Source organism: Thermobia domestica, chromosome 8 (assembly GCF_964235325.1).
Source record: "Thermobia domestica chromosome 8, izTheDome1.hap1.1, whole genome shotgun sequence".
NCBI lineage: Eukaryota > Metazoa > Arthropoda > Insecta > Zygentoma > Lepismatidae > Thermobia > Thermobia domestica.
Genome location: NC_137461.1, coordinates 254,486,491 through 254,507,699, shown reverse-complemented (window position 1 = coordinate 254,507,699; position 21,209 = coordinate 254,486,491). Strand labels below are relative to the sequence as shown.

At 33.8% G+C, this 21,209-nt stretch overlaps 1 protein-coding gene across 1 annotated transcript; it reads left to right on the top strand.

The window, feature by feature from the left end:
* Positions 1-1,120: 1,120 nt before the first annotated feature.
* Positions 1,121-10,027, top strand: LOC145692004 (uncharacterized). Its single transcript, XM_081767303.1, has 5 exons — positions 1,121-1,157; positions 5,064-5,138; positions 6,414-6,546; positions 7,807-7,914; positions 9,762-10,027. Exons 2-5 carry the CDS (start codon positions 5,089-5,091, stop codon positions 9,858-9,860), a joined length of 390 nt encoding a protein of 129 aa, XP_081623429.1. The 5' UTR covers positions 1,121-1,157; positions 5,064-5,088; the 3' UTR covers positions 9,861-10,027.
* Positions 10,028-21,209: the final 11,182 nt, after the last annotated feature.

Below are 21,209 nucleotides of genomic sequence, written 5' to 3'. Positions count from 1 at the left end.
CTCGTAGTAACCCCTGCCAACTATAATTGTTCTCGGCTAGCGGCATTTTGTAATTGCAATCAATATATTAGATCCCACATTTTGAATTTTGTAATTTTGATTTCAGATTCTGAATCATCTGTCCTAAAACGTCCCTGGCAGTATGGTTTCTTCTATTAAATGGTTGTTTTCTGTCTATGCTTGGGAACCACCCCTAACATTCAAAGGATGGTTTCTACCCTTAAATCTTCACCATTGCCGAAAAAAAAGAACATGTCGATTCTTTTCCGATGTTCTACAAGTATGCAGTTTCATTCAAATCGGTGAGTGACACTTCTGTAAGTCTCCTTGTAAGAGTGAACCATAGTGCTTATGAGGTACACAACTGACACTACTCCAGTATTTACAGGTTGCATCGTCGTTACATATTTCACGCGTTTCTTTATTTTTAAAAGTGACTCCACGTACCGTAGTCGCGAGCGCTCTCGTCTTTGCTGTGAGCGGTCCCGAGTTCGATTCCCGGTCGGGATACTCGGTCGCAAAAGGGTAAAAGATTTTCCAGGTCAGCCATTTTCAGTGATATTTTCCTGAATTTTCCTCACTCACACCAGGCAAATCCCGGGATGGTACCTAACATATAGGTCTCCTTCCTACCTTTTCCTTGGATAGTGTGATCTCTGAGGAACGTCAATCTTCATATGTGACGGGCTAACATAGCCACAGATGGTGAAACCCAGAAATCTAATTCCTCCCTTTTTACCTTTAAAAAATTTTGTATAAATATTATTCTCCTTGTGCGAAGAACGGGCATTTCTGGTAGTAGTACCGTAATAAAATTACTGTCACGGAAATGCAACGAGAAGGTCATACATTATCTACCAGGTAGCTAAAATTATATTATTATCGAAAGAAAAAAGTGAAAACTAACAGTACTGTACCAGATTTATTGTAGTTATGATAAAGTTGAATAAATTCTGGTTTTCACACCTGTCTTCAGACTGATAACGTTGTCAAAGATAGTAAAAGAGAAATGTTAATTTATTGTTGTAGAAGATTCCTTAAAACATCTACGATTCGTTAAATTTGATCACGTGGTTAGTTTTCAATTTGTATAAAATAGCAGAATGCATTTTGTTAAAACACAGTTGTTCCAGATATCAATCAGTTTGTGCCTTCAGGTAAAACAGAAAACAATTACTTTTTATTAAATTATAAAGAACTTTAGTAATTCTAATGTTACTTGTTTTCTTTGTAATAAGAGGTAAAATAGCATTACAAGTGTTGACTGCCCCACAGTTTAGTGTGTTAGACCATTCTGACAAACGTACGGAAATTTTTTTCTTTTTTTAGCTTACTTAGTTTCTTCTTCTTACACGGGAAAAACTTCAAAATCTATTGTTCATTTAATAATTTATTCAAGTTAATCGAATTTCTTAGCATTTCTTTGATATTTTTGAAAAACATTTTTTTCTTTCAATGTTTAGTTAATATTTAGTCTATTAACTGAGCAGTTATTTTTGACAGAAACCTCATGATCATGTGGGGTACGCTTTAAACAAGTCAAACTATTTTGTTTCACTTATACCCATGATGAGAAGTTAAGTAGTTAATACGCCAAGAGTGTATTATTTTTACCCACCGAGATATCAACCGGAAAACTCCATTCGTAGAAACTGTGGCAGTAAGGTAGCTAATACACCAAAAGAGCATTACTTTTACCCACAGAGATATCAACCGGAAAACTCCATTTGCAGTACGAAGCAAGCATTTGCAGTAATTTTATTTGTCTGTCCATTTTATTATATCTTAACACGATCAAACTCTAACAACTAAAGGACACAAATACACTAAATTTTACTTTCCCTCCAAATTCTACGGTTCAATTCGAAAGCAGTATATTGTCTGAACAACAGGCATTTCAAAATTGAATTGTTTCTTACGAGTTTTAATCGAGAGCTAAGAACCTCAGTGGAACTGATGCAATGTAATATCACTGTTACGAGACCTATCTTTTCTCAATTGTCAGATATTCGTAACGTCATCAATTTGGTGATAAACTGCTAAATAAATTAAGAATGTATGTAAAATTATATTTTAAGAACTATAGGGAGGAGGTGTAAAATTTTAATACTATTGGTAAATATTTACAATATTTCTGAAGAGAATTAAAAAAAAATGCGTAGGTTTTGACTTTATGTTATCTATGAACCTTAATTTAGCATAGTGAGTTTATCTGACTCGCATACAGCGTTAGTTTAGCAAAAATACTGTGACGCAATTTTTAATATTTGATAGATTAACAAGTATCAAGTTTACTTTACTTCTAAAAATCATGATATTGTCTCTTTATTTGTTTAGTTCAATATTAAACTCAATTAAAAAAATCAATATATCATCTTAAATCTTTTATTAATTAATTCAATTTCGTAGTTAAAATCAGATTATGATTTCAATTTCTTCTTTTTAAAATGCATTTGTTCACTTAATTGAAGAAGCCATAATATTAGGGCAATTTAACAAATAATTATTATTATTGAATTAGATTGAAGGGATCAGTTATAATCTTAGTTCTTCATTCTAACATCTATTTATTCCACTAAAACCTGAAGGTAAAAGAACTTATTCAATCGAGACAGGCAAATATAATCAACGGATGCTGTAAAGGTGAGCTATGACCTAGGTATCGTACTTAGAGTAGGTTAACACCAAACCTGTACTTCTCAGGAATTCTCAAGTATACATTTGAAAGACACTAGTTGAACCTGTAAACTGCATTTGAACAACGGAAGAATAAATCCCGCTCCCATCGGGAATTGAACCCACACCTTTTACTTGGTACTTGGCTGCTTCTTCTTCATTCAACTAGACTGAAGAAATTGAAACGAAACTCTGATGTTTTAAAAAGCACTGATACAAAAATCTCTGTTTGCTTTATTGTGAAACTTCAACTAGAAGGTCACATTTTCTCTTGGGCTCTTATATGAGGCAATACATATAAAAATAGGAGCTGATTGAAAAATTAGGTAATATACATAAAAACACGTCAGTATTTCTATTTTTGAAAAATACCTTAAACAGTATGTTATTACCAGGGCCCGGATCTTGTTGACAAGTCAACCTTTTTCTGTTACGCATAGGACAAGGCAAGTTCAAATAAAAACGTTATCCATCAATTCTAGGTTATAAAAATATAGTTTTTTAGGGTCAACTTTTGGTCACTTTTTGCCGTTTTGAAATTTCAGGTCATATTTTAATATTTTAAGGTAGCTTTTAGGTCACTTATGGTCTTTTTATTCTTTTTTCTTCTACATAAGGAAATCTTTAAATGAACATGGTTTACGAATGTGGAAAAGAGGAAGTTGAATAATCTCTTTTCTTGCTTCCTGACAATTGGGGTGGAAAAACTACATTCTTAACAAGCTAATGAAAACTAAGCTGTAGCTGGTTAACGAAAGGTGGGGGTTGGTAGGTGGCCAAACAGATATTTTTGGGTAGTTGACTACAAAGGATGTGATCACGTGAATAACTAAAAATGGATTAGAAGGCGTACAAGAATTTTAAACAGTTTTCTATCTATTATTTTCATGTAGTCTACACTTGCAAACTTTTATTGTTTAAAAGTGCTACCTAGCTTCAACTCGGGAGTGAATTGACGCTTTCAATACTTACAATGCCGTACAATGGACTGATCAATAGAAATAAATGATCAATGGACTTCAACTAAGTGAAACAATACTTTTTGAATATGAGTGAGAAATGTTAATTAAAAATCCAATGGATATTAAAAAATGTCAATGTTTAACGAAATAAACGTTTAAGAAAACATATGTTTTAAGGTCAATTTTTGTGATTTTTAGGGTCATTTTACAGGAATTTTAGTGTCATTTTATAGGTCACTTTTTCAAAAATTTTAAGTCAACAAAATCCGGGCCCTGGTTATTACATTATAATAATTTATATAAAGTACTGGTAACGAACATGATATCCTGTATTAAGAAGGAGCAGAAATTTGTCTCCGCAAATAAATAAGACAGCTGTAAATCTTTTTTACAAAACCATTGCACGACTCACTCTACCAGTCATTTAGGCCTACTTAATTCCTAATAGTAGTGAGACTAATGCATATTGGTAACTGCGTTATAACTCGATACTCAATTATTTAAATTAACACAATGTTGTTTATAACGAATTTCTTGAATAACTACAAAAACATAATATGGAGTTTTGGTGTGGTTGATAGGCAAACTACAAATAAACACAGTAAATTTCTTAAATGTACTCAATTAATTAAGCACGTTATTAACCTATAGTGTACAGTAGACCAAAGGTTCGGGAGGAGCAGCTAATTTATTATAAGGAATTGCAATTGATGCACATATTTGTAATTGTTTTTTTTTGGAGGGGGGGATTTAATACATTTTTTAAAAAAAGTAAAGGTTATAAAATATCATATCTTCTTCGAGGATCTGACGATTTTATTTCATAACAAGTTTTTTAAAAATAAAATTAGTAGATTCTTATGGAAATTGAATAAAATTTCTTCAAAATTCGAAGAGAACAATGTGAATCAAAAGATTAATTGAATCAGTAGTTCTGAAAAGGCCATGAGTAGAAGAAAGGGGAGTTTGCATTGAGTACACTTTTTGTTGCTACCAATTGCTCTAAACAAGTTGTTTATTTCGTATAATGACAAGAAAACTACTTTCTCAAACAAAAGTCGATCAGTTCATGCCTAGCAGGATTTTCAAAAATTAAACAGGTTTTTGTTCGATTTTCTCATAACTTTACTTTTGTGACCCATGACCATTTCAAACTATCAGTTCAATTGTAATATCGTCTGATGGACGTGACGTGTACAGTACATACATTACTAATGTCAAATTTGATAGCAAATATTCTTTGTTTTATTGCTGTAAAAAATAGTGAAATTTCTTACGTTTTAAAATAAAAATATCCTCTTTTGTTTTAATTCTCTTGCAAGTGATTAGTGGTTCTAAAGCTATGTATAATCAAAGTAAATGTGAAGGTGAAATATTGTTTAGATTTAAATTACTATGTACTGTATTTATTATTTTTTATTGTAGGTGAAATCAAAATCAACCAATCATCATGAAATTCTTGTGGGTTATTGCATTTTTCTTCGTTATTGAATATGCCAGGTAAAATATATACAATATAGTGTAATTTAAGTTACTATAGTATACAATATATTAAATACTACAATGTTAAAATATTTTTAATGCATGGATTCATGCACTAATAACAGAATTTTTTTGTAAATATCAAACATGTAAAATGTGGTTTTTAAAAATCTCATTCGCACATACAACTATTCATCTAGCTATGATAAACGAAAGTAATCCATAAACCAGAGAGTGAATTGGTTCACCTACAACTATCTACCAACGTCATATAATTTCCGGATGTAAAATTTGAAATATCCATCCAGTTTCTAAGCGTACCCATTCTTCGTTTGCTATCAGGAGATCTGAAGCTTAAAAACACTATAAGACAAAACAAACGCGTGCTCTCAAATGTGCTGGTTATCGCAAAGCAGTAAAGTCACATGAACAGGTTGCCAGGCCCTAGCTCTAAACGTTTACATTCTGCGTTTCCATATATGGCACACTAGGCAGAAACGGGTTAATGTTATCAGTATGACAGTTAATTTTCTTTATTATTATTCATTAAAGTCCTTATTTTTTTTTTTAATTCTTACGTTTCCTACCAATTTAGGAAATTCGTCCCTACGGTTAGCAAAAATGTCTAAATATCCCTACAGTTAAACATGTTCCTATAGTTGCGAACACTGAGGCCGACAAGAGCTCTTTATCGGTAATGGAGTCTCGATTCATTTCAAATGCCGAAGCTACTCGAATACTTTTGATCTTATCATTGTAAAGTCATCACCTTTAAGTATTGTGATTCCAAAGTTTCTTCTTCTTCTTCTTCTTCTTAAAAACTGACAAAATTTCACGTTTGCTCACTGCTCTTGAAAATCTTGCTTTGCAACAATAACAGCAGATGAACGTGTGTTCGCTCGCGCTACTTTGTTGATCAGAGTGACTACGTAAGCAACTATATTATGATCAAGAAGGAAAAGGGATGATAGAATAAGAAGAATTTTAATCGCTTTTACTATAACTACTTACACGTACTTCATCAAGTGCACTGGTAGGGATGCGCACGAGACGAGTCGAGACAGGATTTTCCTGACAAAATTCGAGTCGAGGCACGGCTCTTCCAACAGAGACATTTTTCGAGTCGAGACATCACTTTTACAGCACATTTTCGAGAAGAGACAGCTACAAATCTTGTCTCGTGCGCATCTCTATGCACTGAGTACTCAACTTCATGGATTTTGTTTTGTACTTGATTAAATTCAAAAAGCACCCAAATCAATGCTATAACCTACACTTTTACTCTGTTTACAGTGCTGAAAAATGCGAATGCGCTGCTTTTTTTGACAAGGATACAAACAAAGAGAAGCCAACAGCTGTTCTTCCAGATTCTGAGATCAGTAGCTGCTCCAACATAAACGAGTGTGCTTCAAGATGCGAGCAAGAGGTAAGGGATTAATAAATAATGATGTTGATTATACTCAAAATAGATAAAGGTCTATGCAAATTTATTTTCTGAACATATTATTTTATCGAAGTTTCTGGAAAAAAATTCTTGCAAAATGTCCGAAATACTCAAACCGCACAGTACATTTAGGACCACCTAATGATGTTGAAGAATTACTTCACTTGTATTAACTGTGTTTGTACTCTTCGTTCTCTACACTAAACTCATTAACAAGTTCTTGAGTCTCCACATATTCATTCTAGTTTCAATGTGTCGAATCAAATAAGAATGCAACCAACACTGGGCCTATTAAATTCGAAACCTGAAATACTAACAACAGTTACAAAACGTTACTGAGCACAGAAAAAAAAAAAAAAAAAAAAACGGGCACATTAAAGAGTCTGAACGTATTAAAGAAAACTTACAGAGTATTCGTTAGTCACATAGACTAACTACTGTTTAAATTTATGGTAAGTTATTAACGGTTGATTGTGAAATTATTATTACATTTATCTCCAGTATATTTTAATCAATCTGTCAGCAAAGGAGCTCGGTATGCATAAAAACTTCAGAAGTTTGTAAGGAAGTTTAGTAATATCATATTAAGGAATTTTATCTGATTTTTAATTATATTTTATTTTAATTTCTTTTGAATGAAAATTTAATTACTTGAAAAGGTGCTTTAGAACATACACCACTTTTTTTTTTTTTTTTTACTTGAATCTTGATTTTTAAAATAATTTTAAATTTAATAAACTTGAATATAATAATTTTCTGTCAAGGATTCTAACCTGCTCAATGGACATTTGTCTTCTAATTCAATATTTTATTATTATTATTATTATTGTACTTTTTTTTTAGTCTATTGTAGCAGTTTATATATCAACATTTTACAAGTGCTATGTTTCTACCTAAGAGCTCTTCACAAAACTCAAATAAAGCTATTATTATTATTATTATTATTATTATTATTATTATTATTATTATTATTATTATTATTATTATTATTATTATTATTATTATTATTATAATATTTTAACTTTTTCCATAATGTTTTATTTTAGCTTGATTTTCATTTACAAAACTTCATATTCATTTCATGTTTTTAATGTGTCTTTATGCTTTTAATTGAATCCTCAATCAATCTGAAAATCTTCATGGAGCACTGTCTGTACTTTTTTTAATCTATCACATTGTAACACTTAGTTTGTATACAAATAGAGTATAATCATATTAATGTATTCTTTCTTAATTTCCCAGTTCTCACAAGCAACTGGCGATGGTGACTTGAATCACGTTACATCAAGGGGAGCTACAGTAGCACAAGTATCCTGCAGAAATTATGGTGGTGATATTGACAATGCCACGGTATACTATTTATATCATACTTTTCATATTTTTAAAAATCATTTTTATTATTGTTGAATATTGCTAGAATGCTAAAATATTGCTTGAATGAGAAAAGTATACTGAAGAAACTGTAAAAACCGTCAAAGTTCAAAAAATATATATTACTTTTCTTTCTTTTTCTGTGGAGTAACAAATTACTATTTTACATTATCTTTTTTTTTATTATTATTATCTCAACCCTAGGTTTGTGGGCAACATGGAAATTTTAAAGCTTTTCTCACTCTCTTCGGAGAGCTGTTTTATACCTTGATAAGGTCTCTTCTTCGTAATTGCACCTAGATATTCTATACTTGGTCTTCCTCTTCCTGGTTTTCCTCCTGCTTTTCCTCCTGCTTTTCCCTCTATCAGCACGGTGATCCAATTGGAGTGTCGAATAAGATGGCCAAGCATGCTGTTTCTTCTTTTTCCTATTATCTTCATGATCTATCGTCCTTCATTACTTTCCTTTAGTACGTGTTCATTCCTTTTTCTTTCGGTCCATAATATACGCAATATTTTGCGCCAAAACTGTATATGAAGTGTTTCCAGCTTGGATATTTCAGCTTTTCTCAATGTCCAAGTCTCTGATCAATAAAGCGCCACGCTCCATACTAGGGTCTTAATAAATCGTTTACGAACGTCCAACAACACATTTCTTGGTGTTAGGAGTCCTCTTTCACTTTGAATGCTTGTTTAGCCTACGCTACTCTAGAACTTACGTCTTTTTCAGTATATTTTACAGTATATCGCTTGAATTTTATTGTGCTTAATCTATCTATCCATAATCACAAAATAATTACATTATTTTTGTTCCTTTTGTAGTATATATGTGCTACATGTTATTCTTGTGTAGCAAATTAATTTTAAACTCACGAAAAAAAAAGTACCAATTTTAACTTAACGATTTAACAGTTACAAACTACGAAGAAATATTGTGCAAGTAGTTATTAATTATCGTTTTGTTATTTATCATCTAAAATTTTTTACAGTTGTCTGTGAATGCAGTTTTTCTCGAAATTAATTGTATGATGCTGGTCTTTGTTTCTACTTAGAAGGACCCGAAGCAAAATTGTTTCTCACCTTTGTATTTTAACATATTGGAAAACCAAATGATATAGCCTATACTTGAGTTACTCTAAGCAGCACGATGTTCTAGTTTAAAGCTTTCACTTCTGGTGTTAGGGGTCTCTGGTTCGATTCCAGGCCACACAACTTTGCGTCCGTGGGTTTCTGGATGTTCTTCCATTTCCTCCTACATTTTCAGTCCACCAATTCTTTCACACATGAAACGTTAAATAAAATATTTCAAGATTTTTCCCATTGAATAATCACAAAAAATGGCCATTTCGTGCAATTTGACCCAGTCATATTGTGATAATATCATACTATCACTGAACTTTAATTTTATCAATCATCCATTCAAAAAAACCTAAAAACTGCATAATTACAAGTCGATAAAAACACAGCAAAAAATAATAATATTAACAAAAATCCACTTTCACACAAAAATTCATCTTTGATTAATTGTCAATTGCACCATCCAGTTTCTTCGATAACATATATTCAATTCTTGCTCATGTCTTACATATAATTTTAATTCCATTTTCTCAGCCTTTAAAAAAAAAAAAAATCATTATGACTTTGCATAAAATTCTCAATGACTATCCAAAACTCAGCAAAATATAGAATATCAAAAGAAATTCACTAGCGAAAATATGGCATAATTGTCTTTGGAAAACAGAACGGGAAAATGTAGTGTTAGTTGTTTCTGTACAAATACTGTACTACTCGTAAAAATTTGTACTAACATCTTGTTCTTGTTGTAGCCTGGAGCTTATTGGAGAGCTTGTGGCGGTGACTGGACCTACATCCGTGGAGCAAATGGACAAATCTGCTGCAGAGATGGCCAACAAGTACCATGCTAAACACACCGCTTCTGACATCTCAATGGATATACACAAATACAAAGCTTATTCTTACCGTTATCTGTCTTGTAAATATAATACAAATCTGGTCCTTACTTCATACTTTCTTCATTTGTTTCTCATGTAAAATACTTAAAAAAATAAAGCATTAAAACTAATATATGAAATTTTCTTATAGCACGAAAAACTGAATATACACCTTCTTACTAAATACCTATATATATACAGGGCTTGAAAAATCTTGCTTGCAAGTACTCGCCACCAAACAAATCTAGTACCCAGACCATTTTCCAGTCAGTGTTTATACAAATAAACAAAAATCACTTTATGACAAAGTAAACATATTAATACATTTTTTTTTGATTATTGGCATGTCTCTAACAAATAAAAAAAGGAGTGATATTAGCTATTTATTCCTGAATTCAAATTTTGATTGAATGGAATTTACTTGCCGAATGTAAAAATGTACTCGCCACTGGTGAGCAGGCGAGTAGATTTTTAAAAACCCTATATATATATATATATATATATATATATATATATATATGACAAGAAGGCGTTTCATACTACCAGGCACATAAAGTAATAAATAATAATAGGGCTTCCTATACCTTAAAATTAAGGTAACATTTCGAAACGAAATTCATCCATACTACTGTGTGCGCAAGGAAAGATGGCTTTGACAGTTGTGTTGAACACGTGGAGTACCGGTATTGGAGGCGCTGTTGCCAGAGGCTCCGCAACAGAGACAACAGTTCTAGCGACAAACTTAAGACGTTTAACAAGTCGTTGCAACTACTGGCAACAGCGCGGTCAGTGATCTTCGTTGCCTAGCAACAGCGTGAAAGAATACTGCTATGATTGGCGAACAATCCTCCCTCTCGTTTTGTTTACAACATGTGCAGCTATCTGTCAGAGGCCATCTTTCAGTAACACGATAATAGTGGTGGCTCCAAAGTTATACAAGAGTGATGTCACATTTGGGAATCGCTTCGAAACTGGCTTTGCTTTCCCACCTCTGCAAAAATTATCCCTGGCTTTAAAGCCTTTAATATTTTTTCTTTCTTTCTTTCTTTTCTTTTCTTTTCTTTTTTTTTTACTTCCAAGGTATTCTTTAAATCCTGATGTGAGATTCAAATATTATAACAGAAGTAACAACGAATTTGGAAGAAGGTATATGACGTAGGTCTATAGGTCATACTTATAGGTCATATACCAGAGATTGGATCAACACTATAGCACTTGAAGGACACACACGAATAGGTGGTAAGTCGTCCCTATAATTTATTTACAGCATCGGCGGGGGGATTAAATAAACAGATCTTGTATACAATGAGAGTGTTAATTATTTACTTGAATCAACTTTACTCTTTGTTGGACTTATTTTCTGCATCAGTAACTTAAAGAACTATCACTTTTCAAATTAGTATCCAAATTAATAATCCTCAATCTGCAAAACCAAACTTCAGATCCTTAAAAAAAATAATAAAAAACTCACAGTATATGAACAAATTACTTTGTTTTCTATTTAATTAGAGAATAAGATGCAACATTATCTTAAAACTAAGTTAATCATTATAGGAACGTTACTTGGATTTCAATAACTATTTAACAATACAAAATACAGGATAAATGTATACGCAATTTAGATTCTTTTATACGTAGGGGGCCGCGGTGGTTCAGTCGTATAGTGTTCACCTCTAGTGCATAGAGTCCCTGATTCGATCCCAGCTCGCGCCAAATAGACCTTATGGTGGACAAATACCGTATGCGTGGGTTTTCTCGGGGTTCTCCTGTTCCCTCCCACTTTCTTAATTCTACCACTTTCAATCATTTCTCGTCATCGCCGTCTCCTTTAGCCTAGCCGGCATAACCGTGGGACGTACAACTTAAAGATTTCATTTCATTTTCATTTTCCATACGTACCTAAATGGATGAAGATGGAAGAAATAAGAATGTAGAGGAAACAGCGGTGCACCAAGAAAAATACGGACGCAATGTTATCTACGACAAACTTACTTCGCCGGGAATCGCACCACGGACCCCAGGCACCACACATAAGCGGTCTTCTACTCAGCCAACTTGCCCCTCTGTCCTAAGTGGAGGACCATGTATTCATAGGGCAGAAAATGGTTGAAAATAATTTATGCCATAATATAGAGTATCTCAGAAACCCCTCAATTCAGAGATACGAAACTCGGTATAAAAATCCTCGTTAAAACTAATTGGACACATGTCTAATCATTTCTTAAATTTTGCTTCTAAAAGGGAAAAAGAGGAATAAATTTCTATAACAGCCTCCGCAATACAAATCCACACGGTTGAATCAACTGATATGAATTTTGGAACAAGGTTAGTGCCTATTTCGAACTAGGTTTTTAACTACTCAAATTGGACATGTGGGGATGGCTTTCTGCTTGTAAGGGGAAAGGGTTAAGATCTATAGTTTAATTTCAAAGAAAATAGAGTATCTGAGCAAGCTTTCAACTTAGAAAGATAAAACTCGGTATATAAAACCCTTTCTGAAAACAATTGAACAAATGTACTAGTGTTTGCGAAAATTCCGCTTCAAAAGGAGGGAGGGGTACAAGAGAGTATATACAAATAATCTTCAACTTATAATATTTTACCTTAACAACCTCGGGTACTTTATTGGCTAGTGACGAAATAAAACAAATTCTCTTGGATTTTTTTTTTTTTTTTTGATTGCTTAGCTCCAGTACGTATTACTGTATAATGGCTGGAACGAAAGCTGAGCGTTGTAACTAGCTGAAAGCAATATGTTGTCTGCTTATATGTCATTCTTCAACTGAACATCCATTTATACCTACACCAAATATTATTTGATATGATAATCTCTTCCAGCAGAATCTTGGATGAGAATTATTTCAGGACTTTTTCTACATCAGGCGTAGTTTATTTGATATTTTTGAACTAATATTTAAGATTATAGCTGTATCTCCATCTCTTATGTTAGTTGAACCAAACGTTCCCTTTTGTTAGTGTGATTTGTCTATGAAAATTACCAATCCCTCTGACTTGTCAGTCCATTCCCCTAAATTATATTTATCATTTACATACCTTTCTCTCCTCCTTCCACAACTCCATAAAAAAAATGATCCATATTATTAGAGCCTTTCTATTTCAAGTTGTGCCCTCGGAAAATTTGTGAAACATACTTCGGCCTATCTCCGCCTCCCTTTTACGGACGAAACCTCCCCTTTGCTTTGGGGAAAGAAGTGAATGACCTCGACTGTGTTGCCAATTTGCCATTCAGTCGTGTGGACTTGGTGCATGAAGACCGTAGGCTATAAGATAGTACACGGCGAAGTCTGTGAAGTAATTTAATGTGGCAACGATATCCGCATCCAGCCTTTGGCGTGGGAGTCCCGGGTTCGATTCCCGGCGGGAGCTCATGTGGTTCGGATTCCACGTTAATCAGTAGGTCCACGTCTCATATAGCCTCGCTGCTGAAAAGGACGCTAAACTAAAATCAACTCAACGATATCCGCATCCAACCATTAAAGGATCTCTGCCTCATCAACTTGCTCTTCCTCTTTCGAGGGTGGTATGTGAAAACGCACATCGACAGCAGCGGCACACTTATAATAGAAAGTCTCTAAGCATTCCTATCTTTCATCTACTTCTGCCTCGTCTACGCAGTTGTTGACAAGCATGTTTGTGTTGTTACAAGATCTTCCAACTTTCCGACCATTATAAGTAGTAATACTATTGTCTACAAATTCTAGTTTTTACCTTATTTTCTAATTACCTTCCTAGCAGGGCTAAATGTGGATCTGAAAAGTTGTGGGACGCATGACATCACGTCGTTCTCCTTGCCTATCTTTGCCCATTGTAATCTTTTTAGAAAGATGAGGGACGCCACAGATATTGTCTGGAAGTGGGAGGACGGCATCCCCCTGCGTCCCCCTCAATTTAACCTCTGCTTCCTACAATCAATCCCACACCATAAAGCTGGCTTTCTAATTTATCCAAAGAGAACATTATATATTCTTCACTGCATACTATAACTTAAAGCAAACTTCACGTACGAGAATTCCCCCTCAATTATTATTATTATTATTATTATTATTATTATTATTATTATTATTATTATTATTATTATTATTATTATTATTATTATAGCCTAATCTCTTGATTCAAATGTTCTAAAGTTTCATCCCTATAACAAGATATCTTTTGGTTCTCAATTAGTATTTTCTCTATTTATTCTAATATCTATCGTTTCTTTGTTACGTTTCTTCACCAATGATATTTTTGGAAGATATATTTTCCTCAGGAGAAGATCCAAATGAAGACATATTTTAAGTTGTCGATATTGTTTCTTGCAAACGTTCTACAGTTTATATTATTTCTACTGTATTGGACATGAGGAATAACTCCTGGGAGGTAGATCTAACAGGGCAAGAATTCCGAGACAGGACTTTATGGAGGAGATTTATCAGAAGCGTCGACCCCACATGAGTGGCAGTGCAGGATCTAGCCCGGAGCCGGGGGGCCTAGGCCCCCAGTTTTTGGAGTGGCAAAATTAATTTAAGCTATCATTTATATATGTTTAAAAGTTTATAGTAAACTCATGATATACCTATCATATTCTGGGGTCTGTCTGCCCCCCCCTCTAGTTTTTACCTTCTAGATCCGCCACTGATAAGTGGGAAAAGACGGGGAGTAATAATAATAATAATTGTTTGGAGTAAACTAGGAAAATGAAAATAATAAGTTGCTGTCACTTTTCATTGTTGACTTTTGCAGCCATTGAAGTCACTCTGATCATGAAAGAAATTAATGGTTGTTAAAAGTTTCCGTTTGAGGCATCGTTTGGGAAAGGGCATGAGGGGTATAGTCCCTGAGTTTGAGAAACACATGTTCGTTAATAAATTGTGTACTAAAATAATAATAAAAAACGTCAAATTCTTATACCAGTAGACAGTGGCGGATCCAGGATATGAACAAGGGAGAGGCTAAACCATAGTTTGCAGCTTTATGCAGTGTAAAGCAGGATTGAAGCCCATTTAATCCAGTGTATACCTGAGCGTCAAGGAGAGAGGGCTATAGCCCCTATAGCTCCTCTTGGATCCGCGTTTGCCAGTAGACAATTTTGCTCACCCTAGGAAAAAAAAAAACTTAAATGACGCTACAGGTTTCCATTACAGTCGCTATCAAATTGATCTTTGGATTCTCCATTCAAGCCAATGATGCATAGATGAATTGAATGGATGTAAACTATTTCTAATTTAGGTCTATATTTTATTGTAGTACGGAATTTTTGTTACTAAATACGTAAATAAATATCTGCGGGAAGGGAATGTATATCGAGGAGATATTATAAATCTTCTGCTATAATATGGATCGAAGCTCACATTTGTAGTTACATATACTGTCTGATAATTATTTTCTCTGTGTGTGGGTATTATACACATACACATCTTAATACAATTTTAATTACAGTATTTTAGTTACAAAGTTTCATACGAGATGGCACAACTAGGTAAGTATGTTTTTCACCAAAATTTTTGTTTCCATGCTATTATTTTAGATATTCTTTGATTCAGTAAAGACCAGAGAAATAATACTCATACATCTTGACTTTCAGAAGAAAACCAAGTTAAAAACTTTAATTCCCTTCTGGAGATAAAATTCTGTACGCGGAACATTTTAAAGTAATTTCTCTATTTCAAAAGACATATAGGGTTCCATTTGGTTCTTCTGTTAAATTCTCTACATTTACTTTTTGACGGTGTCGTCCTTTTTGCGACAGTCTTATGTGCGACAGGAACTGTTAACTGTCCTATGAACGACCGATTCGATGTGCTAACTGGCCTATGATTCACTGATTCGTTCATCTGTTGCAAGACTTAACAATTCATCTAGCTCTAAGGGGCTATATCAGATTGATATACGAAAAGCCTTCGTGTATAAGTCAAAACAAGGGAGGAAGGCGAATTAAGCAATTAGTTTACGTTTTTGTTGCTTAAAACAGAGGGGGATAATTTAAATTGTGCATGCATTGTAATTAGTTGGATTGGTTGGGAATAGCCTAACAGATGTAAAGTATCTCAAAAGTTGTCTTTTATTATTGAATTTTTTTTCATTTTATTCATAGTCTTAGGAAGTCTAAAAAGTAGATAATTGGCGAAACTATGATACGTTTAAGCTTTCCAAAATAAAATATATTTCTTTGCTTAGGGAGTAATTTGATTTGAATTAAATTAAGTACAGAAAGTGTAGCTTTTGGAGAAAGAGGATATTACAATTGGATTTTCAATAATGCTTAATTGGATAAGTTATTTGATGCTTTATGTCAAATCTAACTCAAAATTAAGATAAATTTTATTTGCACTCACTGTAGAGGGAAAATATATTTGATGAATTGTATTACCGGCACGTACATTTTTCATAGCAATGTTGTTCGGACGCTAATAACGCCAGAGGCAAACATATTTTACGAGAGGGAATCATATCATCTTCTATCATCTCAATGTAAATGAATCGGTCGCTAATAGTACTGTCGCTTCTAAGACTAATTCTTTTTGACGATGTATCTGGGCCAGAAAATCTTAATCTACTTAAATCTAAACCTTATTCCAAGTCTTATTCTATGCCAAACTTTAATGCATAATTCTGAATATCATGTGAACAGTTACAAAATGTAGTTACTAAGAGGTATTACAAATACTAAGGCGACTGAGAAAGTATTTACTTAAATGTTGACGAATCAGAGAGAAATTTCTCAAACAGTGCTTTTTCAGGCACCTTTTTTTTTCTTTCCTGTTCCACGTGAGAACCAATCTATTTGGATTTTCATCGGTAGTAGAACCTCAAAAACATGGTAAAGTTAATTTATTGAAACACTGTTAAAAATAATTTCTTAAATTTGCGAAATCATTTCTTATCTAAAGTCATATAAGAAGAACACGACCAAATATGAAAATAAAATGTCTTTTTATAATAAGTACTATACTTTAATAAGAAATGAGAGTTCCTGAAGAAAGAATCAAAATATTTTCAACGAAAGATATGATCTTAGGTTTTATGTTCCTTTTAACATCGAGGCTCTACTAGGAATCAAACCAGGACTTTCCAATGCTAATCACTCATCACTATGAGAAAAGTCAAAGTTTTTTGTCTTATTAATATTATGGCTATGTGGAATGTAGACCTAAAGCGTAATGTAAGATCTAACTTCTACGGGAATCGAACCCGGGTCTTCAATTAGAATGCAATCTTAGGTTCATATACAAGATCTTCTACCAAAAAAGATACAAGATACATGTTGATATCTTGTTGAGATCTTGACCTTTCACTCCCAAAATTGCCATTATCAAACTTTTCTAGGCATCTTTCATCGGATTTTAATATAAGAAAAGGATGTAATATGATACTATGTACTCATGGCCTTCAATCAATAGGGTGAATTACAATACCTTTTACCAACCAAGAAACAAAGTTAGTTCCAATCCTATAAACCAAGGAGAGCAGGATAGGACAACATTCAGAAACTATGATCCTGACTAGGGACCATGGGTTCTATCATTCAAAATCTCGGTCATAATAACGTCATGTCATGTGACTAAAGAGACGGAGCAAAAATTTTGAATTTTCGCGCTATGAAGGATAGGGGTAGCTTAATATCACGTGACACACAGCAACCAATCAAAATAATCAATTTTTGCTGACTCGACTAGTTAATTGCGCGGGAGCGCTACTCACGTTCATGTTCAGTTTTAGTTTTTCATTTTCAAATAATTAAATTAAAACATGTGAACATAACAGTTAATTAAATCGTCACAATAGTTGTAAATCGGCAAATTACCTGAACACTAGCGGCATCTATTGGTGCCAGAGAGGCAAGCAGCAAAAGTGGCGACACTTTTAGTGTGACTGTTTACTATTAGGGAATAGTGTGCGCACAGACTAAGATGTTTGTCTTTTATAATTTGATTTGCGACAATTCAATTGCAACTTAAAATTGCATTGTTTCAACTTAATTATTTTAAAATACAGGAGTCGTAACGATTTTTAGATTTTAGTATTAATATTTGTGGCAGCAAGCCGTAGGCGTAGGAAAACAATCAATTACAGTAACTTAAATTCAGACAACTGTTCACTTCCTAACTCATATTGTAGCCAAGCGCTACTTCGGGATAGTTTTTTCTACATTTTAAAATGTTCTAAATCAAATACTACTTTCGCTTTGCTATTTGAATGAAGAAGTTAGCAAGGCGTAACAAAAGAAATAATTCTGAGAAATAACCTTAACGAGCACCAAATAGCTATGAGAGGACGGACACAAGGGAGAAAACGAAAGAAAAAAAGTAATGTTAAAGCCTCTTTTTAAAAATATAGTGATCTGCTTCAGAAAAGTATGCTCTGGTCTTGCATCTCTAAAGTCTACTAAGGAGGTATACTTCCAGGTGCAATAAACTGTCAAAATGCTCGCTTTTTCATTGGCGTCAATTCTACAGCTAATCTGTAGTAATGTGGTTTGTAGTTTGTAGTTGAATTCCTCTGTGTTACTGAGAACCAAAATGGCACTTAAGGAGAAACGTTGAGTTTTCGACGGGTTTTGACTGAACTTTATGTGAGATCAAAAGAGAACCATTCAGTCTCGAAGAAATAACAATGAGATTTAATATTTTTGTCGGACAAATATATCTCACTTCAGTAATGAATTCTGATCATACACGTAGATGTACTGTATTTTACGATACAATCTTTCCTTTGTATCGCATTTCTATGAATTTTGTAGCGAAGTACGGTGTGATATCGCTTTCAAAATTGATTTTGTTTCAATCGTTTAAAAAATCTATATTTCAAACAATCAAAGCGTCAGATGCCAAGTTGTCCTATTAATAGTACAATCTAATATCTGTCTTAAAAAAATCACAGCCCAGAATTAGACTATCATAACTCTAAAGTGCTAATTTTATAGATAAGTTTTTGTATTTAAATCTATGTATTTTTTTAAAAAAATGATTATCTTTCAGTTTCTTTGGGAATTGTAACGTTTTTCAACATGTATAGTGTTACATAATTATTGTAGAGAAGACCATTCGTAAATACATACAAATTACAGTAATTATACATTAAAAATATTAAAAGCTATTTTGAGTTACGGTAGTCTTATTCTGGGTGTGCCAAATGTTCTCACTCAAGCATTTCATTATAAAAATAAGAATAAGACGGTAAACTAAATGTTTATTCAAATGAACATAGAGACTGAATATGCTTTTAAAAAAAGTATATGAGCGGCTCGGTAGTCTATGTCACATTTTCGAACTTTTGACTAACTGCGAAAGAAGGTTCAATAATCCTATTTGATTCATTGCAGTGACACCCCTGCCATCTGCTGGTACAATTCCGAAATTAAACTACTTACATACTGCTCTGTAGCTCAATCTCAACTCATTCCACCTGTGAACTCAATTTCAACGGAAGTGGCGCTCACCATTATATATACATATATGTCTTGTTATTCATAAAAGCTACTTTAAAATCATGTGAATTCTTCTAACTTACCCTTCGACTTTTAGGACCGCGCATGTGTGTTTAAAAGGGCTCCGTAGAAAAGAAGAGTATTTAGCTTTAAATTAAAAGTGTAATTTTACCATTCACTAGGTTCATTGTTCATTTTACCTGCAAGGGGAGATCTTGGGGTTTAACCCTCCCCCTTCAATAAGATATCATGTACAAATGAACATTTACCATATTAAGTTATCTATACAAACACCTGTAAATATTTGAACTTAGGAGTTTGAACCTCCCACTTGATGAACTGCTTACGCTGCAGCCTGATTATTTCTATACAGGGTGTTTCAAAACAACACCCACAACGTTTGAAAGGTGATTCTTGATACCAAGGTAAGACAAAAAGTATAGACCAACCTGGGTGCACAAATGCTTCCTTTCGAAGTTATAGGCTTCCGAAAACATGAAAAAAATGAACTTGAAAGGCCCGTAGTTCCAACATTATGGGACCTACCATAGTCGGGTCAAGACTTCACTTAGGAACTAGCATGTGTCCTAGCCAAATATCCAAGTTTCGGAATCCTGTGGTACTCCCGCAACAATTTTTAAGGAGATAGTTGGTGAGTACTTCAAATTATATGCCCGTGGTCAAACTCCCTTTATAAAAAAATGTTGCGTGAGTAGCGAAGGATTCTGAAACATGTATTTTTGATAGCGTAAATATTAGTTCCTAAGTGAAGTCTTGACCCAAGTACGGTAGACTTCATAGTTTTTTTAAGCTATGAACCTTTAACCCTTATGGGATCCAGGGTTTTGGGGCTATTTTTTAGACTTTCAGTCAAGCAGCTACTGCATCGTCACTGTTTATGCTAGGATCATGGTTCATACCTCATTCTCTTCAGAATGGAGCTGGATTTCAAATGATACCACTTTCATGCTCATACCGTATACCAGGAGCGGGAAAAATGATATGAAAGGGAAAATTTCGGAGGGAAATTCTTTCTCGCACTTTGGGCCCCTCTGGAGCGGCCCTGTGTGAACGTAGCCATCTAAAAAAAATCTGATAAATAGTACCTGGTATACTAAATGTATGTGCAAAATTTCAAGTTTCTATCTTGAATACCAAGGGCGGGAGAAATTTTATCAGGAATTCCCACCATGCCCCAAATTACCGTAAAACACCATGATCTCAGGTAAAAAATTTCCTGAGACATCCCTAATTACCCTAGGGTCATGTTTCGCCCATCATTCTCTTAAGAATAGAACTGCCTTTCAGGCGGTATGACTCGCGTGTCTCCATCATGTATCTAAGGCGGGAAAATGATGAAAAACGGCATTTTTTGGGTCTAAATATCCTTTTTTTTTTTAACTTTTAGCCCCTCTGGACCCCCCTGTTTTAACGCAGAGATCTGGAAAAAAATCTGGTAAATACTACTCGGTGGACTGAATGTTTATGCACAATTCCAATTTTCCAGGTGCAAAAGTAAGCCCGCCCAAAAAAAATATACCGACAATGTCCCATATTCCCGTATACAGAGGGAAATTTTTAAACATTCCCTGAGACATCCCTAATCACCCTAGGGTCATGTTTCGCCCATCATTCTCTTCAGAATAGAACCGCTTTTCAGGCGGTACCATTCACTTGTCCCCATCATGTATCTAAGGCGGGAAAATCCCGTAAAAGGGATTTTTTGTTAAAAATTTCCCTTTTTCAACGTTTAGCCCTTCTGTACCCCCTGTTTTAACGCAGAAATCTGAAATAAAATCTGGTAAATACTACTCGGTGGACTGAATGTTTGTGCACAATTTCAATCTTCTAGGTGCAAAAATAAGTCCGCAAAAAATAATACCGAAAATGTC

Coding starts and splice junctions, on each gene's coding strand:
- LOC145692004 (XM_081767303.1), top strand. CDS start 5,089: ATGAAATTCTTGTGGGTTATTGCATTTTTCTTCGTTATTGAATATGCC. Junction 5,139..6,413: donor TTCGTTATTGAATATGCCAG/GTAAAATATATA, acceptor CTCTGTTTACAG/TGCTGAAAAATGCGAATGCG. Junction 7,915..9,761: donor GTGATATTGACAATGCCACG/GTATACTATTTA, acceptor TTCTTGTTGTAG/CCTGGAGCTTATTGGAGAGC.